We start from the raw sequence: 25,236 nt of genomic DNA, 5'->3' as shown, positions 1-25,236 counted from the left end.
CTGGCCCCTAGAGGTTGGGAGTAACCTAATGTGTGGCGAATTTTGTTTTTAATAACCTTTCATCATAAAGGCCAATCTGTCTGGGTGGTAAAGTAGGGGCTGGAGACCCTAAGGGGGACTGTCTGTGGCTCCATGGTAAGACTAATATAGTGATCCAGGAGTGCATACCTGTTACTGGTTTGGTGAAATCTAACAATACAATATGCTACCAGTTTGGGGTGTCTGCCCTGTTTTCTAACAGTCTGACCTGAGATTGGCACTCACAGCTGTGACACCGTGACACACAGATTCTGTCACATACAAAGGAGACACACACAAATTAAGTTACACACTGTGCATATTCTCCTTAATTTATTTATATTTCTATATCAACAATAGTATGTGTCCTAAAGTGTACCTAGTTCCAAAGCTTCCACACACACTGAGCTAAGAGACTCAGGATCAAATAACAATACAGAATCCCTGGTCCCATCCTCGTCTGGATGCTGAATAGATGTATTTTCAATTTGTTGATTTATATGTATCTCCATAGCATAGGCTCTTTGGAAGCTTGTGGACCTGCCACATATTGTTGCAGTAAACCTTACACTCCACCAAGCAACATTATAAACACACACAAATTCCTCTGGCTCCAACAGAACAAGGAAAGTTTGTCTCCAAGTACTTAATGATCAGTAATATTTAGAACTTCTGTAGCATTTTTAATTTTCAAAGCAGGTTACAAACAGTATCTACAACAGCACTATGAGTGCAGTAGGTATTACTGCTATTCTGCAGAAGGGAAAGCGAAGCAAACAAGTGGGTTGTTCAAGGTCACAAAGGAAACCCGGTCAGAATTAATACTCTGGACTTCCCAACTCCCAGTACGATGATTAAAACCTCTTTAACCACATGCTCCATCTCCTGATAGAACACTGGAAATAAATAACACTGTCAACTAACTAAATAAATAATAAACAACACTGTCAACACTGGTTCTCCACTTGTGAGGTAACTCCCTTGTCTTCATGTGTCATTACATAATGCCTGCATTTGTAATTTTCACTCCATGCATTGGAAGAAGTGAGGTTTTTTTACCCACAAAAGCTTATGCCCAAATAAATCTGTTGGTCCTTAAGGTGGCACTGACTCCTTGTTGTTTTTGTGGATACAGACTAACACGGCTACCTCCTGATACTGGAAATAAATGTTTATGTCGTTGTCTGGAGTGGCTCAGGAAAATGAATACCAACCGCAGGGCAGGCTGTTACAAACCAGGGCACAAACCCCAAATTGGTTGTGTGTTCTATACTTAGATTTCACCAACTCAGTATCAAGTGTGAACTCCTCAAGCCCTGTAACAGCCTTAATATGGAGTCACAGACAGTCCTCTTGGGTACTCTGATCTAGCCTGCCACCAAGGCAAGCTCCCCTTTGTGATAGATGGTCCCTTATACCAAAAATCACAACAATATTCAGGTTGCCCCCAGACTCAATGGACAAGTCACTTACCCCAGGTCAATTGCACACTAGATCTCTCACCAAAGTCAACAATACTTATAGCCAATCCTATAACAACTAACTAAAGATTTATTAACTAGGAAAAAGAAATTAGAGTGATTTACAAAAGTTAAAACAGGTAAATATACATACACAATCTACAGTTTTAGGTTCCAAAAGGTAATAAAAGTTGCTGTAATATGCAAGGAACTAAAGAACTCTTGTTTAGACATCTTGGCCCCTCAGAGTCCAAGCAGCATAGAGATAACAATTTCTTCTTGACAAGGATTTTTAGTCTTTTCCTCCCAGAGTTCAAGCTGAGGGGACAAGTGCTTGTGTCTTCTTCATGGGTGTGGGAGCAGTAATCAACAAAGTATTTTGTCCATTGATGTTCCATAATGGCTTGTCTGGGGGTTACAGGCCTTCTTTTGTTGGAGAGGAGATGACTTGTCATAAGTATTTCACATTTGGTAATGCTTCTCAGATGACTGTGGGGGTTTACAGTTTTAGAGCGAACACTTTTATAGTTACAGAGCAAACACTTAAATATTACTTTAAAACATAGGAAACAGATATCATAAGTGAGATTAATGCATGCAGCAATTCACAAGCATTTCATGACATCCAAACTCTAAAACACATTTTTATAAATCTAATACTAACACACAGGTGACCCAGTCCGGTTTCCAGCTATACGTTTGTCAGTGTTCAGTGAGGCCTATGGGCCTGAACGTGAGCTAGCACCTGGTCTGTCAGCATCACAGTTTACATACCATAACACATTGTCAGACCACAATGATATCTAACTTTAAGATTATTTGCCTCCTTATACTCTTTCCCCTTCTTTAAAAAATTATGTTATTTCTTTTGGGTTAATCTTAACAATAATAGTTCAGAATCTTGGAAGTTACAGGTTCTTCTTTGAAAGGAAAAAAATTCTTAGGTATTGGCATCTGTGACCAGAATTATTCTAAACTATGTTTTTAAATTGTTGCTTTGTGATGTTTTGTTTATCAAACTCATCTGCATTCCTCCCAGGAAGTGCTATCTTAGTGTTTTATACTGCTGCTCATCATCATAGTATCTGAGTGCCTTCCATATAAAATCAATAGTAACTACAAAGTCTCTAGTAAAAAGAACAGGAGTACTTGTGGCACCTTAGAGACTAACAAATTTATTTGGGCATAAGCTTTCGTGGGCTAAAACTCACTGCATCAGATGCATGGAGTGGAAAATACAGTAGGAAGATTACACACACACACACAGAACATAAAAAGATGGGGGTTGCTATACCAATTCTAATAAGACTAATCAATTACAGTGAGCTATTATCAGCAGGAGGAAAAAAACTTTTGTAGTGATAAAAAGGATGGCCCATTTCAAACAGTTGACAAGAAGGTGTAAGTAACAGTAGGGGAGGAAATTAGCATGGGGAAATAGTTTTTGTATCAGCAAAAAGGAGGCTGAGTACACATACTGACTAACACAGCTACCACTCTGAAAGTCTCTAGTGTCTTTCATCCAATCTCCAGCACTTCTCCTTTAACACAGTCAGAACTCTGCTTGAGAGAGGTTAGAAATAAGATGGGTGTTTGAATTGTGAAACGGTGCCTCTTGCAGAGGAAGAGCTTTCTCAAAAAGGAAGAGTTTGCAAAGTTTCCTGAAGATGGTCACTGGATTCACCTGATCTCCTCTGGAAGAGTGCTCCATAGCCAGATCCTCTCGAGAAAATGTTTTGTACCCAGCTCTCACATACTTTGTTGTGGGCTTTGTTGTCTGCTTTGTCTCTGAGGAGCACAGTTGTCACAGTGATTCATAGAGTGCAAGTCTTACGTAGCTAGAGTCCAGTTCATTAATTGCTTTGAAAATTAGGACCAAGGCCTGAAAATGACACCAGAAGCTGACTAGAAGCCAGTGAAGAGACTTAGAGTACAGTCCTGATATCCTTACAATGCCTTGGGCAATGGAAAAGGCAGGCAATCACATTCTGTACCAGCTAGAGCCTGTGCATTATCTTTGCATTCAGCTTCAGATATAATGAGTTACAGTAATCCAGTCTGATGGATGATCATAGCTAGGTCCTTGGGAGGAAGAGATTAAGTTTCCCAGTGGGCTGGAAACAAAGAAGCATTTTTGGAAAGTGATGCTACCTGGTCAGCCAAGCTCATTGAAGAGTCAGACAGGACCGTGGCACTTCACACCACTTTAACAAATGGGGGCTGGATGCCTTTAAAGGAAGGCAGAGCCAATGTCTTGGCCAGCTCTTTGAAGCATTTCCTGTTTCTGATCAGCATCATTTTGGACTTAGGGTCTGAGTTCGGCTTTTAGGCCTGCAAGCCTTTTAGCAGTGGTGGAGGATGCATCATTTGAGAATGAAGAATACAGCTGAATGCCATCAGCATAATGTAGGCAGTTGAACCCATTGCAGCTCACTATCTCCGCCAGTGGTCTCATGTAGCTATTGAAGAGAAGTGGGAATAGCATGGATCCCTGCAGTTAACTGTGTCAAAGGCTGCAGAGAGGTCCAGCAGTATGACATGGAGATCCTACCTGTATCCAAGACCATGAGAAATCTTTCAGCGCCACTAGAGCTATCCCTGCTGTGCCCTGATTGTGACAAATCCAGGATGCTGGCTGATGTCATGCGTTGGAGTTGGATGGTTACTATCCTTCTCAATTATTTTGCCCAGAAATTGGAGCTTGAAGATGGCAGTTGCAAATATTATCAGGGTCAAGTGTTGGCTTCTTGAGGATTGACTGACCCATTCTGTTTTTCCCAAGGAGGACAGTAGCTGTGCTTTTCTCAGGGACCCACAGCTGAACTCAAACCCTGCTCATTGCCCTCAGCTGATTCAGCTAATGAATCCAGCCTCCTGATTGGCTGAAAACTCCAGCAGGCACAATCATAACCTCCAGCAGCCCTGGTTCCTGGGCTGCTCAAACTGTAACAACCAGGCCATGAGTGACCTTGCCTAATGGTCAGGGCAAGAGGCTGGCTTACCGGATGAAACAGAGGTAACAAGACTGTCTCGCCAAGTCCAGGAGGTGAGCCAGAGCCAAGAGCTAGAGACCAGGAGCAAAGCTGCAGTCAGAATAATAATACCAAGTCCAGGGAGCAAGCTGAAGCTGGGAATCAGGAGTCGGGCATTAGAGCCAGACTATCAGCTGTGGTGGGGACAGGAGCCAGGAGAGGGGACTAGGAGTCAGGTGTAGGAAATCAGGAACCAACCCAGGGACAAGGAGCAGGAAGCAGGAGCAGGGATCCAGAGTGAAGGCTTGGAGAAAGAAGGGAGCTGAGAGCAGGAACAGGCAGCAGAAACATGGGTGCTCAATAGCATCCCACACCTTCCACAAGGTCCCAGGCCTGCTGCAGGGTTTAAGACTGTGCCTGCTGGAGTCTTCAGGGAATCAGGAGCCTGGGTGCGTTAGCTGAGAGAAACAATCAGTCTAGGTTCAGCTGTAGTTCCCCGACAGCTCCTCTGGAGGAGGCATTGATATTCCCATTAGTAGCAGCCATAGTTGTTCTCTGGATTTTACCTGCCAGGTGTGGAGAGGTTCTGTTTCAGAGGTTGTGGCTCTAATATTTTTCACAGTTTCTTGAGCATCTTTATGTGTGATGGGGCCAAGCTCAGTCAGAGGTGGTGGGGCGGATAATACAATGTGGTTGGGGCAGAATTTTCTTTCCCAGGTAGCTCCATAAGTAATCTGTTGATTTTATGTATTCTTCTTCTGTGAGTAACTCAGATGTGGTTATTATTTCATTTAACTTGAACAATAAAACAACATTCCACATTCCTGTATGTACTAATCATGCCCCAAAATTAAATGCCTCCCCTGGTTTTGCAAAACCAAAAATCATGACCTCCCAATAATTCACAGATTCCAACACAAGAAGGGACCATTGTGATCATCTAGTCTGACCACCTGTATAACACAGATCATAGAACTTCCCCAGAATCATTCCTACAGCATCTCTTTTAGAAAAAACATCCAATCTTGATTTTAAAATTGTCACCAATGGAGAATTCACCATGATGCTTGGTAAATCGTCCCAATAATTAATTACTCTCACTGTTAAAAATTTACACTTTATTTCTAGCCTGAATTTGTCAAGATTCAACTTTCAGCCACTGGATCATGTTATACCTTTCTCTGCTAGACTGAAAAGCCCATCATCAGATATTTGTTCCCCAGGTAGGCACTCAGACTGTAATCAAGTCACCCCTTAACCTCCTCTTAGTTAAGCTAAATTAATTGGGTTTCTATCTAGTAGTCTATCACTATAAGACAGGTTTTCTAATCTTTTAATCATGCTTGTGGCTTTGCACCCTCTCCCGTTTATCAATAGCCTTCTTGTATTATGGATACCAGAAAGGGACATAGTTTAGGGCAACAGTCACACTAGTGTCAAATTCAGAGGTAAAATAACCTCCCTACTCCTAAGTCAGGGAGCGGCAACCTTTGGCACACAGCCCGCCAGGGTAAGCCCCCTAGTGGGCCAGGCCAGTTCGTTTACCTGCCGCATCCGCAGGTTCAGCTAATCGTGGCTCCCACTGGCTGTGGTTCACCGCTCCAGGCCAATGGGGGCTGCGGGAAGTGGCACGGGCCGAGGGACTTACTGGCTGCTGCTTCCCACCGCCCCCATTGGCCTGCAGCAGCAAACCACGGCCAGTGAAAGCTGCGATCGGCCGAACTTGCGGACGCAGCAGGTAAACAAACCAGCCCAGCTGGCAGGCAGCGTGCCAAAGATTACCGATCCCTGTCCTAGATTCTCACTTATACACCCAAGAACCACTGTGACCCAGACCCCTCTTGATGTCATATGGCAGAGGATGCTACAGGTTTACAGGGATCCTCTGTCTCAGATATATGCTTATTAGTTCACTAAAGAGTGACAAGTAAGGTCTCTACCAAGGCCAGTAGCTCACTGGTCATCACAATCATTGCGAAATGTATATAAGAATAATATTTAAGTTATGTATCTATACTGAAAATTATGTTCTTAAGGTCTTGGAGAAGACAACATGCCTCGGACAGGTTCCTTTCAGGCAGGAGGTAACAGATGTTAATCTTTCAGTCTTTTCATAGGTGTATTGTGCATTATTCTGCTTCGCAATCAGGGGCGGCTCTATGTTTTTTGCCGCCCCAAGCATAGCAGTCAGGCAGCCTTCAGCGGTGTTCCTGCGGGAGGTCCGCCAGTCACGCGGATTCGGCGGTGGTTCTGCAGGTGAGCTGCTGGTCCCGCCGAATTGCCACCAAAGCTGCAGGACCGGTGGGCCTCCCACAGAAACACCGCTGAAGGCTGCCTGACTGCCACCCTCACAGCAACCGGCAGGCTGCCCCCCACAGCTTGCCACCCCAGGCACACGCTGAAGCCGCCCCTGTTCACAATGGAGATCTATGTACATACTTAGCCTGATGCTAATCCAAAGATTTCAAAATTGACAAGAGAGGGAAAGCACAGGGGGAAAAAAAGGTCAGCTAGGGTCTCTTGTTTATGAAAAAGAACAAAGGACTGTCCTGATATAGGAAAAGGTATTTGGATCCTTTACTGGGGAAGCAAGCTGACACTGTGTTGTGTCTCGCAGAAGGGGGGTAATAGCAAACCTGACAGTAAAGTGCTAGCAAGCAATTCTTTATTAGACATGAGAGTATCTTGTAAATTAAGTCTAGACTCTAGAATGTGTGCTATGATTTTATTCTGTGTGTGACCATTTGTTTCCAAAGCTGCTTCTTGCTGTCATCTGAATCTCTATTCTTTGCTAAATAAACTTTATACGGCATTTCTCTATAAATATATCTAAGTGGTGTTTGTTAAGCAGAGTGGTGATCTGAGGTGGTAAGCTGGGGTTTCTGTACTGTTTCTCTGGAAGCAGCAAATCTGTGAGTGTCCAGTGGATCAGGGGCTGGACACTCCAGGGAGACACTTGTGGGGCTCAGGGGTTGCAGTGTGCCTATCGCTAACCTGTGGAAAGACAACAGGGTCTGTGTAGGCCTACATGGGAGTGCTTCTGTTGCCTGTGGCTGGTGGAATCGGGGACCTGACCCACGGTAGGCATGGACTAGACTTTTTCATGCTAAGGGCAGGGGGTAGTGAGCTACCTCATAATTCTGGGCACTCCCAGGAAGCATCACAATCACATTAGCCCTTTGGCCACAGCGTTGCACTGGGAGCCTACCCCCAAACCTTTTTCAGAGTCTCTAGTTCCCAAGATAGAGTCCTCCATTCTGTAAGTATAGCCTGCAGTCTTTGTTCCTAGATGTACACATTTACATGTAGCCGTATTAAAATGCATATTGTTTTCTTGCACCCAGTTGCCAAGTGATCCAAATATCAGTGACCTGCCTGCTTCTTTATTTATCACTCCTCCCAAGTTTTGCATAATCTGCAAACTTTATCAGTGATGATTTTATGTTTTCTTCCAGGTAATTAATAATAATGTTAAATAGCACAGAGCTCAGAACCAACCTGAGGCACCCAACTATAAACATCCCTGCTACACGATGATTCCGTTTACAAATACATTGAACCTGTTAGACAGCTTTTAATCCGTTTACTGTGAGCCATGTTGATTTTATATCATTTTAGTTTTTTAATCAAAATGTCATGCACTACCAAGTCAAATGCCTTACAAAAGTATAAGTATATGATATCAACACTATTACCTTTATCAACCAAATCTGTAATATCAAAACAAAAAGATCCTGTTAAACTAACTCAATATACCTTCCATAAACCCATGCTGATTTGTGACATCCTTATTTTCCATAGAAATTCAGTCATCACATTAAGCATCAAGAAAATGTAATTTTCAATTTCTACACTTACTTTTGGTCAGATGCACTTTTTGACATTAAACAGAAAAGAACTCTGGCTGTTAGCCATTTTTAAGTTTCTTTCCGTTCTGCTTCACACAAATACACTTTGCATCTTCTCCACTTGACTAAGTAAGACTGATAATGTCAGTATCTTTGGAGCATGAATAAAACTAGTAAAAACAGCAGATGTAATGTTTGGCTTTCAGCTTAATAATTACACCCTTTTCTCAAATTTGCTTTAAAAGATTTAATGAATGTAAAATATCCATTTAGATAAAAAAAGAACACCTGAAACATAATTCAGACACACAGACTTCCAAGCACACCAACAGAGAAGCGGCCAGTAGCTGAAGTGGACAGTTGGCCCATTATACAACAATGCACATAGCAATTCTGCTCAGCAAGGAAACCTGGTGCCAGGAAGCAATACCACTGTAAACATTAGCTTTTCTACTGCTGATTTTCATTTTCAACTTAGATTAGAGCAGTAGAGCTGACTGGTCTGGCACTATTTGAAAGTGACACACACGGTATAATCCTGTAACCCTATTTTCATTTACAAATTCCAAACGCCCATTTCATCCTGTCACTCTCTTTGCAGGCAAGACAAACATGACATTCCAAAAAAACCAGGATTCCTAAGTGTGACGTTATTGATATAAATTGGGACCATATAGAACATGGGTTGCAACCGAGGTCCTGTAGTGGCACCAAATCTTAGGTAAAGGGGGTCATATAAGGTGTCTAAGACCAGGTTATGGATTGATGGTTATGATTATGCTGTCTGTGTGCATGTATCATTTTTAGTTGAAATTATGTATATAGGCTCTATATTGTTTGTATTTCAAGTTGGTGATGTGCTTCTGGGTGATATCCCAGACAAGTTGGTGTTAGCTCTGCTTAGCCTGCTTGATGGCCCATTAAGGACCATCAGCTACACAATTGACCCATGGAGAGAAGGCAGGCACGCCTTATGACTCAGCGAAGTATGCAGGGACTGGCCCATGTGACTCCAGACTCCATTTGGCTGTAATTTTCCACAGTGGGGACAAAGAGGTTCTTACACCTGGAAAAGCCTATATAAGGCTGATACATCATCTCCATCTTGTCTTCAACCCTGCTTCTTACCTCTGGAGGGACTTTGCTACAAGCTGAAGCTCTGAACAAAGGACTGTGGACCCATCCCAGCGGGGGATGTACTCCAGAGACTTGATTTGAACCTGCAGTTTACTCCACCACTGCTGCAAGCCTGAACTAAGAACTTTGCCATTACTGTATGTAATTGATTCCATTTGACCAATTCTACCTCTCATCTCTACCTTTTCCCCTTTGTAAATAAACCTTTAGATTTTAGATTCTAAAGGATTGGCAACAGCGTGATTTGTGGGTAAGATCTGATGTGTATATTGACCTGGGTCTGGGGCTTGGTCCTTTGGGATCGAGAGAACCTTTTTCTTTTATTGGGGTGTTGGTTTTCATAACCATTCATCCCCAGGACGGGTGCACTGGTGGTGATACTGGGAGACTGGAGTGTCTAAGGAAATTGCTTGTGTGACTTGTGGTTAGCCAGTGGGGTGAGACCGAAGTCCCTTTTGTCTGGCTGGTTTGGTTTGCCTTAGAGGTGGAAAAACCCCAGCCTAGGGCTGTGACTGCCCTGTTTGAGCAATTGGTCCTAATTTGGCACTCTCAGTTGGGTCCCGCCAGAACCGCATCGTCACACTAAGTATTTTCTCAACTGCCATGTCTGGGACGACAACGAGGTAGTTTTCACAAACACCTTGTAAGTTAATTTACAAATGGCAGATAATTCTCTGTATTAACCCAGATGCCATATGATTAATTCTCTGAATTAGCCCAATCCTACATCCATGACTTCTATCTGAGGGAAACTGACTGAATTCATGAGTACTATGAATAAACACACTTGGATTCACTATAAGTTTAACTGTGCTAACTACCAAATGTTAGTAATGCTAACTCATAGTACTAGTAAGATGGGAGAAGAGAGTTTGGATAAGGTAAGTGCAGACCTAAGCCATCACCCAAAACTTGAACCAAGATCAGATAACTTTTCCCCTGTATTAATCCCCCCTGCCTCTAATTTTCACATGTTTCTGCAACTCTTTGTTCTGGTCAGGCTTGGAAGCAGTGAAATATTACCACTGAAGAAAGGTTTTTCTCTCAGTACTGCTGACACTATTAGAAGCAGCAAGTACGAGAGTCTTATGAAAGAGCCTGTTGAGAGATTTTGCACATTTGAAATAAGGCTCCAAAATGTTGGGTAATGATCTGAGCAAAATTCCTCGAGCTTTTGAGCACTCCCTGTCACTAGCAGCAGCAGAATTATAGCTGAGTGAGCATAACCATGCTTTGGTTAACACAGGTAGGAGGGAAACAAATATATTGCTGCACAGCATCTGGACCATCTCTCCGATAATTTGATGTAAAAGTCAAGGACAAATAAAATACAAATCCTAGTGAAAGGGTTCAAAACTGCTTCAAATCAACCTTAGATGATACCTATAATATATACCTTCAGAGCTATGACTGAAATTGTTCCATGGGCTTACAGCTGTATGTACTATGCCTACTTAGCTGTATGTACCGTGTCACAAGCTCTTTACCTCAAGTTTCTCGATTTGGAAAACGTGAGTTAAATCAGTATTATTATTCCTAAGTGTGGTAACGTTTATGAAGCATTTTGTTTTTTATTTTCAGTGTATTACATGGGGAGAAGTGTATCATGACAAAGCAATGCATGAAACTAGTTACTATGGTTTCCTCCTATGTTCATCAATTTTGTAGGAGGAAAAGTCAACATTTAGTATGGAAACTTTCATCTTTTAACTTGCAAATATGCAAACATTTTAGGTACAGGACTTGAGACTTACCTCAGACACATTACCATACACTGTATCTGTAAAATTCTATGACGTCGTTGTTGATCAAAATTTCACTAATTGCCTCAAATCCACCATTTGTTGATATGAATCAAGTGCCTGCAATATGATTTTTGTCCATTTCACAATACATGTTGGACCATATGGGCTAGTTTGTGAAAGGTTCATGGGAAGCAAGAATGTCAGCAAAGGAAAGACCTGTTGCAGTAATTCTCAGTGAGCATGACAAATTACTTTAAGAGCTTTTTTTTTTTTTTTTTGGTGTGTGGGGGGAGAGTCATGGAAATTTATGGAGGCCTTCCAGTGATGTCAAGGAACTCTGCAGATAAGAGCGTGTGAAAAATGCCATGTGTTGTGTATGTTCCATTATTCTCAGATTCTGAAGTTGGCGTTATGATTTTGTTCCTAAAGATAGTGTCAAGAAAGTTTCCCCCAAGATTTTCCTGTTTAATGGCTCTATTTTCAAGTCATACAAAATAAAATAAAAAAGGTTTTCTAAATGCAATGAACATGAAGCTCACTATTTAAGTTTTTCAAATGTGACCCTGGAGTCCCTCAAGGAAAAAGAGGCAGTGAATGTAGAAAAATAATTTTGTTTACTGGTTGGATTATTTTTGTGGAAGGTCATTCTTTTTTTAACTACTTACATTTTATTCAAACAAAAGCACTGTTTTACGTTGGAACATTATGTGCTGCAGTTAACCACTCCAAGTATGGTTGTATGCATGGAAAGAACTTTTGCTACCTTTTGAGGTTATGAATACTTATTACATGAGCACTCGAAAGCAACAGAAGCTCTCAGCTTTAGTCGCATTTTCAATTTATATTGTTTTTGACTAAAATGACAAGATCAACTTTTCTACAACCTGAGTCCACAAAATGGGGGGAGGAGGGTAAACGAAGATTCTTATTTGTTATAAAATTGCTGAATGTAAAACTAGACTAACTAGTTTCATGCTCTGCTATTGTCCCCATTTTGCAGTTGGAGAAATGTTTCTCCCCCTCCTCCATATTTCTGATTAATTTGCAAAAATGTGCTATGGACTGCAATCCAAGTATTGCTAACCTCAAGATTTCAAAAACCATGACATTAGCTTAACAACAGTGAGGTTTTTTTTTTTAAATTAATAAAATTTGGTTCTATTTACTGGTTTTCTGGTTTCTGAGCATTTACATTTTGGTCAATTTTTAAAGTTTTCTCCACAACTATGAGGGCAAGCCACATGACGCCAGAAGGTGGGGCTTTAAGAAAAAACACCAAATATTGCGAAATGTTAAAATTATGAGAGTTGATAACACTAAAATTAGCTTGTAACATCATTAGGCACTGGCCACAGACACTGTTGGCATTCTACTTCCAAGGGCTCCATCTGACATCTCTGACCACGTTGAAATGCAATAAAACAGAACATGAAGTCAGATTTCCAAGGTTTTATGGCTGAACTGTTAATCTCAAACAGGAATATTCAAAATAATTTACAAAATATAATGTAAAGTATGTGTATCTGCAAAAGTAAAGGACCTAAGAGCTTAAGTGCTCTCTTTAATTCACTGACCAGACAGGCATAGTGCAGACAAGCAGAATTGTATGCTTCCCTCCCTCACATCACACAACCTGGGAAAGGGTTAATATGGGCAGGGAAGGACAAATATGGACCTGAAAAGCCAGTTAACCTGCCCAATTAGAAATTAGAAATAAAGCCCAGCTGGGGGACAGTAGGGTTTGGTGCCATAAAGAGTTGAGTGAGCCCAGATGAAGGGAGGAGACCTAGAGGAGAAAATGTAGAGAGGTCCCTCTCTCTGTGAAGCAGCCTGAAAGAGCTGAACAGACAGGGAATTCCAGGTGTAACCTGGAAGCCTGAGTGGAGGCATGTGCCCTGAGGAGCGTAGCCTGCCTGAACTCTGAAGCAAGAGGAAGAGTGTGCAAGTCTCTTGGGTTGACTGAGGCACAGAAGCCTGTCGTTATACAGGATTAACAGTATGGAGCAGCAGAGGCACACTTGTGATGAGATGGCTGCCAGCTGAGCCCAGCTAGGCTGAAGGTTTGGTTTACAATCTTTTGAACTTTGGTAAAGGACTCCATAGCCCTGGAAGGAGCAGGACTCTACAGAAGTGGTCTGGCAGGAGGTCAGGACACTCCTATGGCAAGAGTAGACTAAAAAGTTTGTGGAAACGGAGGCAGAAGATGCTGCATCACCACATCCAGCCACGAGGGGCTGTGTTGAGGCAGCAACTTTGCCACACCACAACTTCAGTAACAACCAAGGGGTATAACAATGAACTTTTACACACACAGTAGAAGACTTTGCAGATGACATCAACCTGCTGTCACATATGCACAGAGATCTGCAAGTTAAAACAAATAGACTATGAACTATTGGTGGGACTGAAAAGTCTACATGGTCAAAACTAAAGCCATGAGACTCAACAAAAGAAAGAACACCAAAAATGCTTTCTGGGATTAACACAGAACAGGTCTGACAGTTCACAAATTTTGGCAGCATCATAAGAAAAACACATGGAACTGACTAAGACATTACAGCCAGAAAAGCAAAAGCCAGACATGCTGGCAACCCGAAAGCCAATCTGGAGAAACAGAAACTTTGCCCTCCAAAACTAAACTTCAAATATTGAACATCATCGTAAAATCTCTCTTACTATATGGCACTGAAACTTGAAGACTTATCAAGACCTTACTATCTACACTCCAAGTTTTTATAAACTGCTGTCTTAGACAAATCCTCAATAACAGATGGCCAGAACGAAAAAAAAAAAAGTCATGAATGGAGATCTTTGGGATTTTGCCTTCTGCAAAGCATGAGTTTGACACTCTAGGTCAGGGATTGGCAACCTTTCAGAAGTGCTGTGCCGAGTCTTGGGATTGGCAGGTTTCACGTGCCAGTAATACATTTTAACGTTTCTAGAAGGTCTCTCTCTCTAAGTCTATATTATATAACTAAACTATTGTTGTATGTAAAGTAAATAATAGTGCAGCAAGCGGAGCGGGGCCGGCGGCTGGTATCCCAGGCTGGCAGCGGGCTTAGCAGGGCCGGTGGCCAGGACCCCGGCTGGCACGGGACTGGTGGCTGGAACAGAATGCCACTAAAAATCAGCTTGCATGCTGCCTTTGGCACACGTGCCGCAGGTTGCTGACCCCTGCTCTAGGTCTTAAGCACATACATATATCTGTTCTTTGGTTTATAAATGGGGAAGGGGAAAAAATAAAATCATTAATTCCATCAATTGTACAAAGTAAACAAACCATTTTAAAAAAATAAACAATTTTTCCTCTAATCTCTTTCAGCTATAGACATGTTACTTGCACTTATAACAGGTCACAAAATTTTCAGGCAGGAACATGATTTGAGTTGATTGTCCCTTTAAAATGCTAATCTGAGATCCCCAAAGAACAAATATTTCTCTGCATCTAAGCAGTCAAAGCCTTGAGACTGTTAACATACATTCTACTCATTCCTGGGTAGACCATGCCTCTAAGCATCTGGGCCTAGGATATGACACTTTTTACTGGAGATATTTATGAGTGGATGTAGCCAAAGTGCTTACCATTACTTATTTTTCTCCAGTGTATGATCCAACTTTTTCATCCAAACAGCAGCAGTGAGAAGCGTGGGTAGGGAACATTTACTCATATAATCACCCATTCAGTCTCAACAATAGTAGTGATACAGAAACAAGGTGAGTGAGGTAATATATTTTATTTATCTTTTATTTTATTCTGTTGGTGAGAAAGACAAGCTTTTGAGCTACACATAGCTGAAGAAGAGCTCTATGCAGCTCAAAAACTTGTCTCTCTCACCATCAGAAATTGGTCCAATAAAAGATATTACCTCCTCCATCTTGTCTCTCTGATATCCTGGGACTAACGTGGCTACACCACTGCATACAGTATTAGCAATATTTTCATGCATGTCATATTCTGCTCCACCCCAGATCCCTGGGTGGACCTGCTAGGTTTTCACTTCACTGGCAACAGTGTGGCAGCATGAGGCTGCTCAGCAGTCCCTCTGGGATACGAATTGATTCTCCTTTTTGCCCACATGCACCAGGCTGAACGGAGGTTGCTGACAGCCCTTATAACGGGGATATACTCCATTTTTCAGGCTTTCATGGCAACGATCTAAGGATAGAATCAGGACTTTCCTCTAAAATAGATTGTTGTTAGAAGTATTCTTCGGTATCCCAGTAACACTTTCTAATCCTCTTTAGGCTTAACTCAGCAGCCACACTTGTGTCATCGAATGCACATTCAGAAACATTTACCACCCCTTAGTCACATACACAGAATCATAAAGTTAGAAGGCATGACAAGGGTGATCTAATCTAACCCCCTGCCCAGATGCAGGATTTCTTGGGTCTAAGCAGCCAAGACACATGGCTATCCAGTATCCTTTTGAAAACCTCCAGTGAAGAAGCTTCCACCTTTCTAGGCAGTCTGCTCCATTGTCCTACTGTTCTTACAGTTAGGAAGTTTTTCCTGAGATTTACTCTAAATCTGCTATGCTGTATGTCTTGAAAATGGACTCTGATAAAGAAATCTTCAAAATATTTTAGATTTTAATATTTTGCAGATGTACACATTCACATTTAAAAAAAACAAAAAGATTTTGCTGCTTCAATCTATAAATAATATGGGACAGATCCTCAGCTGGTTGACTTCAATGGAGCTATCCTGATTTACAGCCATATATACTGCTATGCACATACACAAAAAATATTTTCAAAATATGCAGCTCAAATTCATATGATATTTACAGTAATTCTAAAGTTATTTTCTGACTCTTATCTGTTATACATTTTATTTTTGAGGTCCATAAAACCTATCCAGTACCAGAGCCTTGCTCTAACAACTTGGATCAAGAGCTTCTTAAAAATAAACATTCATCTTGACTGAGAAATGGTAACAGGGCAAAGAACAAAGTGCTGAGATATCTTTTCTCACTTACTGTCATTTCTTGAGTTATTTGATTCAATAGTAGTAGTAGTATACTGGAGTGTTTCTCCGTAATGAAATCAAGGTACACTTTTTATCTGCTTCAACCATCTTCAGCACTTACTGATTAAGGTACAGAGCATCACACCTTACTTCTGTTGATTTACACTCACATCCAAATCCTGTCCCTATCTTCCTGCATTTGACATTAGAGAAGGTATTACATAGAACATGTATGAGTTAAGATGCAGAAAATATCTTTCAGGTTACACACTGGAGATAAACATGTTTAGTATATGAAAACTAGATATTTGCTTTAGTCATTTTTCAAAGATGAAAATTGGCAAGATTACCTACTCCAATGGCTGCTGAGTAAACAAACATATGCTTATTTATTAGAAAATTCTGCACGCTGTAAATCTGATGCCACCTGATCTCATTAGAATAAAGCGCAATTATATCTCCTCATTAAAATGGATGTGTGATGGAGACCAAGACATATCATATGACCAGGGCCGGATTTAAGGGCAGGTGACCCAGGTGACTGCCTGGGATGCCGGGCTCGGGGAGCTCCAGGCTCAGGGTGCTATTTTTGCTGTTAATGACAAAAAGGAAAGTAGAAAGTAAAAGTTTCAGGTATTCCATACGTGTATTCATTTTTCACTAACCTCCTAGAATGATCTGGAACGTTGTAGGATCTCATGGAACCTTCCAGATTTTCTGAGAACTACATTTTCCTCGAACCTCCTAAAATGTTGTCAGCCATGCCCTTGTGGGCATACAAGGGGCAAGGCGTCACCAGTCAGTGAGATATAAGAACCAAGTGAAGTGAAAGCTCAGCTGCAATATTGTGAACCTTTTACTGTGTAATTGTGAAAGTTCAAGTCTTAAAACACAAGTCTAGAGTGTAAGTAGTGACTAACAGGTCATATTTAATGAGACACCAGAGATATCTATTGAACCCCTATCTGTGCAACAATATAAAAGTAATACTGTTACTTATTTTGCCATGTTTAATATGTAATGTTTGATGACTTTCTAAAACTGAGAAACAGACTTTTGCTCTCCCTAATATTGTCTGTTTTCCCCCGTAGAAAAGAAGATGCCCCCGAAGAAGCCTTTGGGAACTCAGTACAGGAAGCAAAAAACTCAATTGCAATCTAGTCTGCAGCAAGTGGCAAATTTGGTGGGAAAATATATGAAACAGAACAACATAGACCAGGCTTTAGGTAGTAGCAAACCTCCCAGTGCAGAAAAAATGTAGGAGCAAAGCATAAATGATGGAAGCCCTATTACTAAGGAATTAGCAGATTTAAGCTAAGGAATGGAAAAGTGAGGAAAGTGATAGAGAATCATCCAGTTTTCCTGGCGGCGTAAAGGGAATGGGTTACCTAGGGAGGTGGTGGAATCTCCTTCTTTGGAGGTTTTTAAGGTCAGGCTTGACAAAGCCCTGGCTGGGATGATTTAGTTGGGAATTGGTCCTGCTTTGAGCAGGGGGTTGGACTAGATGACCTCCTGAAGTCCCTTCCAACCCTGATATTCTATGATGATAAAGGAGGATGGGGCTCACACGAAAAGGAGAATAATGACAAAGAAAAATCTGGTTTACATGAAAAGGGGAGAAACGATAAAGAAGAATCAGACTCGCGTGACGACAAAGAGCAGTGAGCAAAATTGCACACCACCAGGGCCGGTGCACCTTGCGCCCCCGCCGCCCCCCCTCCGCGGCAGCTCGGCCCTGAGGCACCCCCAGGTGGCAGCTCCTACCCCCCTGCCCTGAGGCGCCCCTCCCCCCACAGCAGCTCCTTCCCCCCCTGGGGAGCCATGTGGCACCTCCCCACCCCAGCTCACCTCTGCTCCAGAAGCCCTGCTGTCGCACCCGTGGGCAGGCTCGTGCCACGTGTGCTAAGCAGAGCTACGGAGCTCTGCCCAGCCACCGGCGGCAATGAGAAGAATTGCATGGGATGGAGTGGCCGCTGCGCTGGGAGGGAGAAGGAGTCTGAGCTGCCGGCAGGCAGCCCAGGGGTTCCCCTGGGTCAGTGTGCCACCGGCAGCCCAAACCCCTGGGCTAGCTGCCGGCGGTGGCACACTGCCAGCAGCGTGCTGACCCAGGGGAACCCCTGGACTAGCTGCCCGCGGCGGCGCACTGACCCAGGGGAACATCTTGGTAGACTACTGGCCAAAAGAATTGGTCTGGCACCCCTCTTTGAGTTTACTCTACTCCTAAATGGCCTCACCCCAGCTCATCATGGACTAGATTCAATACCTATCACTGGTACAGTTTGGGAACAATAAGCTGAGGTCAGCATCTTCTGGGTATCCAGACAACCCTTACCAGGATGTCCCAGAAGCTCAGACTAGGCATACTGAAATCCTGGAAAGGGTCAGCCAGTGCCCCATTCACCCTAGCCAGTCATCTACAGATCCAACAGAACATGGCATCATCCTGGCTTTGAATAAAATTGGACACATTAGGTGTGGTCTCAGTATCTATCTCATGATGGAGGTCGCTGTGGGGTCCAGATTACATTGCACCACTGTGCTTTACTTAGCTCTTTTCCTTGGGGTATCCTGGTTGCCCAGAGCCTCTTCCTTGGCATGATGAGGTGTCCTTTTAGACACAGGCCACTCACACAAGAGTTTGGAATCAGAGAAGGAAAAGTCTCCCTCTGGCCAATTCGCCCTCTCGGTTGTGATGCCTGGCTTTGCCTCGCTGCCTCCATTAAGAGACTGGATATGGGGTCACAGTCACTGCCTAGCACCACTGAGTAAGACAAGTGTTTAGCCACGGCTACTATCATTTCAGTGTTCCATCCTACCCACCAGCAACTAAATCCTGGTCATGGGATAGGGTCAAATGTCCTCCTGGATACAGTTAATGTATAGCCATTTTCCTATCTCCTTGCAAATTCTCCAAGGATATTAGTGTTCCTGCACAAACGTCTGTCCCAAGCCTGAATCCACCAGCCCTGACACCTGTGTTCCATTTACAACAACAGAAATCACATACCCTCAAGAGACCCTTTGGATCAGAAGGTCTCAGATATATGTGCTTATTCTAAAGTCTACTTCATATTGGGCCAAACCCAGTCCCAATGTCCTTCCTGCCCCCAAAAGCAAATTAGGGGACTCCACACTGGGATTGCAAAGACCCCCTTTCCTTCAGTCAGGGACCCACTCACCTCAGGTCCATTTTCTCCAGGAACAAAGTCTGATGAATTAGGAACGTGGTTGTGCAATTTACAAATTCTGGTTGATATTGTGAAGTTGTATTATGAAAAACATAAGTTGTATCATGAGCACTCATATGTATGTGGATCCACCACTGCTGACAGGGCTTGTAGCAGGTGCACACCAGACAGAGACAATGCAAGCATTAATGTATTACACACTTTGCACAGAGGCTGTTATATGCTTCACAGCTGCTGCATGCCCCTGAGAGAGTTGAACCTTAAGCAGAAGCTTCACACCTTTGGGTGGAGTTCTGGGAGAGGGTGCATTTAAGTAACTAGGGTATTTCAGGAGGCCGTGCTGCCCATTCTTTAAGTCCCCTGATGAGTCATGTGAAAGGCAGGTAGCCATTAACTTTTATTTTTAAAGAATGAGATTATCTGCTTCTTGGGATAGCTCAGAAATGCAGAGGATCAAAGAACTGAGTAGGGAGAGCAGAAAGGCTGAAAGAGTGGAAGTACATGGGAAAGAGGGCATAAACAAAGGAAGTTGGAAACCAACAAATTATGTGCAATATGAGAATACATTATTCCTGACCTAATGGAATAAATTAGAATGCAGAACACTAAAAGCAGAGATGATTATTTTGTCTTCAAAGTCCCATGTACATCCATGCTGCTATTTGAATAACAATACTTTATTTTACTCAGGTTACTATATGGAAGCTTAATTTCTTTTGGTTTCTAACTTTTATTAATAAGATAACAATGACATGACATACAGCCAACAGATATGATTACAGATTCTCCATCCCCCTCTTTTAAGAGAGGATATGGAGTAAATAGTGTAGAAAATACTTTAGTGGTAGTTTGAAGGTTGAACTGTAACTCTCAAAAGGGCAAAAAAAGAAGAGAAAAGGATAGACCGGGCAGAACTAGAAAGGTGCTGAATGTTTTGTACATGTCATAATTAATATATTTTAAACTAGATTTGAGCATTCCAAATAATCAAGAGCAAGCTTTCCAAACGTCATAACTGGCCCTATTGCCCTGTAGGTTACTCTCTCATATGGCTCAGCATTTGAGAGGATCATGCTCTATTCTATACCATAATGAAGGAGGTCTTTCCAACACACCCAAGGAAAACTCCCCACCCATCTTTCAGAAAATTCTCTACCTTCTTTTTGTGCCCATTGCCTTCTCTGCTTGTTATTCTGAAAATTAATATTTGATGGCTTATACACATCACTGCATATTTTATTTATAATAAAAATCATAAGATAGGAGATACAGCATCAGTTTGCAGTTCTTCAACTCCCTGCGGCACATTGTCATGAAAACAAAGATACCAAAAATAAACTGAGTGGGTGAATATGAATTGAAGGAAACACAATAGTTATTATAATTTTTAATAGGGTTAGAAAAATGGAGGAGGTACAGGCCCATTCGCACCTCACTGGCATGATGGCCTTCTTAATTTAGACCATTAATGGACTAGGATGCCATAAATCATTGAAGAGTAATATCTTTGCCCTTTTAAAGAACAGTAGCACTGGCTACTTCCAACTGGAATATCAGCAGCATTCGATCGGAACCAGAAGGATGGGAGCTCTCAGAAGTAGGTAATGTAAAGCAAGAGAAAATGAAAAGTAAATTTAAAGCAATTATTAAATAAAATAACTACAATAATTGTTTTTAAATCGTGTTATGGATTCACAAATTCAGCAACTGCTAAGTAAGCTCTTGAAAATTTAAATTCACTTGTGCCCCTCTAAAATCCAGTCTTCCTTGCAGGGCCACCCAGAGGATTCAGGGGGCCCCCACCGCCAAATTGCTGCCGAAGACCCGGCACTTCAGCGGCAGGTTCCGGGGCGGAAGGACCCCCCGCCGCAGGTCTTCGGGGCACTTCAGCGGCGGGTTCTGGAGCGGAAGGACCCGCAAGAGTTTTCCGGGGCTTTCCCCCCACCTCGAGAGAAAGAAGGGACTTCTGGGAGATTGTTTCCAGAGTGACAACAGGCTTTTCAACACAGCATTATATAATTTTTTGTTTTTAATGTAAAATTCAGTTTCTTTGTGCAGTGTTGGATCGATGGTCCTAGAAAATGAAGGCTAAACCAGATCATCATATTTAATCCCTTAAAACACTATGGCTAGGGTATTTAAAAAAAGAGCCTAAAAGAGGGGTTAGATGTCCAAATCCCCTGAATTTCAATGAAACTCAAGTGTCTAACCCCCTTAAGTGACCTAAAGACAGGTTTTATGTCCCATTACCAAATGCCCTCAGTCCTCCAATCCAGTGCCAGTGCAACAGAAGACGTTCCCAGATAGTGGTTCATGGAGCACTTGTACTTTCCGGAGAGCTGGTTAGTCAGATTTCCTCCTCCTTCCAGCTACTAAATCTCATTAAAATCCAACTATAGTACATTAAACGTTGGGCTAACATCACTTTGCCATGGAAGCAATAGCTGCCACAAGGCTATTAGGAATCACAAAAGGTGGGGGGAGTGGGTAAGGTGGGTTGCAAGATTATCAGAAGGGAGCTGTCCATAAGACAATCTCTCTAAAAGATTTGCACAATGAAAAGGTCTGAGAACCCCTAGTATAGAGGAAATGAAAGCGCTCCCACGGGGGTGGGGGTGGAGGCAGTTTCTTCAGTTCTCATTGTCAAAGGCATTCTGGGGCAAAAACTTTTTCTTCCCTCCACATAAGGTAAGGATATTACCATGCTCACCCCACTCCCCTCCAAGTGCCCCTCCCCCCCTCTCATCCTTCCATCTCGCCCACTTCTTTTAAAATGTGCTAGAGCTACCAACAGCAGCTCCTCTGCCTGGCATGGGTTGTCATGTTTTCACACACACTCCTGGGGCAGGCTCTGTTCCTGCTCCTCTTCTTATTTCAAGGGATGCATGGGGATCACCATCTTCTACTGCCCACACAGTCCCCAGGGAGCCAGCAAGATGAAGACTAAGCAGAGCGGAGTCTGAATCAAAACCCTGGAGCCAAACACTCCAGTCACCAATCCCCAACATCAGAGGAGAGGGGGACAAAACCTAGAACTAGGGGAGGCACTAGGCATAAGCAAACTAAGAAACTGCTTAGGGCCCCACGCAGGTCTGGGGGTTGGCGGCAAAAGGAATCCGATTTATTTACACAAGAATAGCCAGACCAGGGCAGACCAAGGGTCCATCTAGCCCAGTCTGGCCCGGCTTCCAACGGGGCCAACGCTTGATGTTTCAGAGGGAACGAACAGAACCGGCAATGGTGCAGCAATCCAGCCCCTGGCGCCCATTCCCAGCTTCTGGGGAAACTGAGGCTCGGGACACCGCAGCAGGGGGTTGCAGCCCGGGTGAGCTTGGCTAGTAGCCATTGCCGGACCTACTGATCATCTCCCCCCCACTCCCCCTTCTTATCGCAGGTGTCTGAGCACCGCTGGCGCGGGCTGTGTGTTGGCTTGTGGAAATAAGGGGGTTACTATTGGGGGGTAGCCCCGCCTGTGCCCAGCGCTGCCCCGCCACCCGGCTGCGCTCCCCGCCCCGCTCACCTGCGTCGTAGAAGGCGTCCAGCACCGCCGTCTCCCCGAAGTCCAGCTCCCCGAAGTTGACGGTGGCGAGCTGGGCCCCCTGCGCCTCGCAGGCTCGCACCAGGCACTGCAGCGCCCCGGCCTCCGGGCTCCGCGCCCCGGCCCCGGCTTTCGGGCTGTCGTTCAGCACGTACACGGCCCGCAGGGAGCGCTGCCGCGGGGCCGGGGCGCTGCCCTCCGCTCCCGGCCCCGCCGCCTCGGCGCCCGCCTCGGCCCCGGGCTGCTGCTCCGCTTCCCCGCTGAGGAAATGCGGCTGCTCCGCCGCGGCGCCCCCGCTGCCCTCCATGGCGCCCGCCCGCCCGGCCGGGGCCCCGCGCTACATGGGGGCGCTGCCGCCTGGCCGGGGGGGGGGGGGAGCTCAGCCCGGGCGCGGGGCAGGAGTTGGGGAAACTTCTCCGCAGAGCGGCCGCGGAGCTCCGGCGCCGGGGCCAGGGACCCGCTGAGCGCCCCGACTCCGCCCGCTGCCCGCGCTGGGGAGAAGTCGGCTCCCTCCCAGGCGGCGTCTGCAGCTCCGCACCGCACCCGGGGGTGGGGGGTGGGGGGTGGCAAACAGCTGGGAGCGGGGGCGGGGCCCGGGGGCAGTACTAGAGCCGGGGGGAGGCGCCGCGGTTGGGAGCGGGGTCTGGGCGCTGCCGGGCGGGGGGCAGCGGAGAAGCCGCCCGGGGACCGCGGGGCGGGGCGCTGCAGTGGCTGCAGGAACAGGCTGGGGGGCTTTTCGCCCCATCTCAGCTCCCAGGGCGGTGCCGCAAACTCCGGGCCGCTCCCAGCGCCCTGACCAGACTCCTCCCCCGCGTGCGGAGCCGCGAGTCGGGGCAACATCTCACATGCCCCCCGCCGCCCCGGCTCGCTAATGGCCAGACGCGAGTTTAGAGACTCCCGGTCCCGTGTCTGCAGCGCCTCCCAGCGGTTCCCCGACGTGCCCCAGCGGCTCCTCTCAGCGCCTGCCCCGGCCCCGGGGAGCCCGCGGCAACGCAGCTTCGCTCCCTGAAATGATTTACCCCGTCACGTGTTATTGTCATTACCCGGAGGACTTCAGCATTTCCCTGCCTCACCCTTGTGCAGCTGGGCGGCGTGTGCCATTTAACTGACATTTTAATAGCAATTCATCTCTGAAACTATTAAGAGTTGGAAGAGCTTCAGCAATCACAGCCCCGTGTAGCGCTTCGTGCGTGTATGGCAACATTTGTTTCTAATCCTACAGTTTTGCTCTTTTTTTTTCATTTTTTTAATACACAAGTTTTTTCTTTGGGATCACGGGACGTTAAGGCTGGCTGATTTCCTGGTTTGGTGTCAAAACTTTTTAAGTTACCTTGATCTACCAATGGGGCTTGCTTTTGGCAAGTGGTTTCTGCTCTATTCAATGCCACAGTGGTATTTCGCATGTTGCCACTTGTGTGTAGAACTTGGTTCCTAAATATTCACCACAGGCCAGATTTTTAAAGGGTGTAACCACCTAGATGCTTTTGAAAATCCCACTAGTTGCCTAATACTTTTAAAAATCTGGCCCAAAGGACACTATATTGTCTTGGTATTAAATCCTTCTGAAGGTAAACTTCTACTGTAGATTTTACCTAATATAGGCATACAACCCAGAGATAGGTTGGCAACAAGTGTTCAGACATCATGAGATTTACATCCGAAAGTCATGACATTAAAATAAATAAATACATTTGGGGTTCTTTTAATTTGCCTTTTTGTTTCTGAGCCTTTAGGGCATAATAGCTTCATACTTTTCCTGTTCTCTCTCGCATTGAAAACTTATTTCTGTAATTCCCCATCTTGCAAGCACTGAAGTGCTTCTATTACTTGCTTACATAAGTGTTGATTTTTTTCTACTGAGTTGTTTATGCTACTAGTTGAATATTTTAATTTCATAGCTTTTTATGTATGCTACATATTTTGTTATGATACATTTCAGTGATGTTTTTAATTCTGATAGGTTTACTGTTTTGCACTGCCAAAATCGAGGATTTTTTAAAATGAATTATCCTGTCACTCCTTTGAATTGGTTCTCTTTTGACAAAATAAACATCTCCACTGTTTTCTCAGGGAGATAGCTAATGCACGCTAGTTGTCCCACAATAAAACACACACATTTTCTTAATGCTAAGGACACAGACTGTAATGCTGACTCAGATGTTACATTAAGCATTATCATTCAGAGCTTTACAACTCTGATACTGATTGTGTGCCTAACACTGCTCCTTCATCATCAGAGGTATGTGTGTCTGCATGCCTACAGCCCCCCTATTTGTGTGGGTGCCATGGAAAACCAGTTAATGCATTTTAAACTAAAGGAATTAACAGAGGCTTTCCTCCCCCCCATTTCCCTTATTC

General features: G+C 44.1%; 1 protein-coding gene across 2 annotated transcripts in view; it reads right to left on the bottom strand.

Annotated features, from left to right (window-relative positions):
- MAP3K15 (mitogen-activated protein kinase kinase kinase 15) overlaps positions 1–23,303 on the bottom strand; it is a 165,822-nt gene extending 142,519 nt beyond the window's left edge. The window contains exon 1 of one of the 2 annotated variants that reach the window (XM_045015214.1): positions 22,861–23,303. In XM_045015214.1, the coding sequence (XP_044871149.1) occupies positions 22,861–23,185 (325 nt within the window). In that variant the 5' untranslated portion in view covers positions 23,186–23,303. The remainder of the gene's footprint in view (positions 1–22,860) is intronic. The other variant, XM_045015129.1, reaches the window with a different exon arrangement.
- Positions 23,304–25,236: the final 1,933 nt, after the last annotated feature.

Source organism: Mauremys mutica, chromosome 1, assembly GCF_020497125.1.
Source record: "Mauremys mutica isolate MM-2020 ecotype Southern chromosome 1, ASM2049712v1, whole genome shotgun sequence".
Lineage (NCBI taxonomy): Eukaryota > Metazoa > Chordata > Testudines > Geoemydidae > Mauremys > Mauremys mutica.
This window is presented reverse-complemented; position numbering and strand designations above follow the sequence as displayed.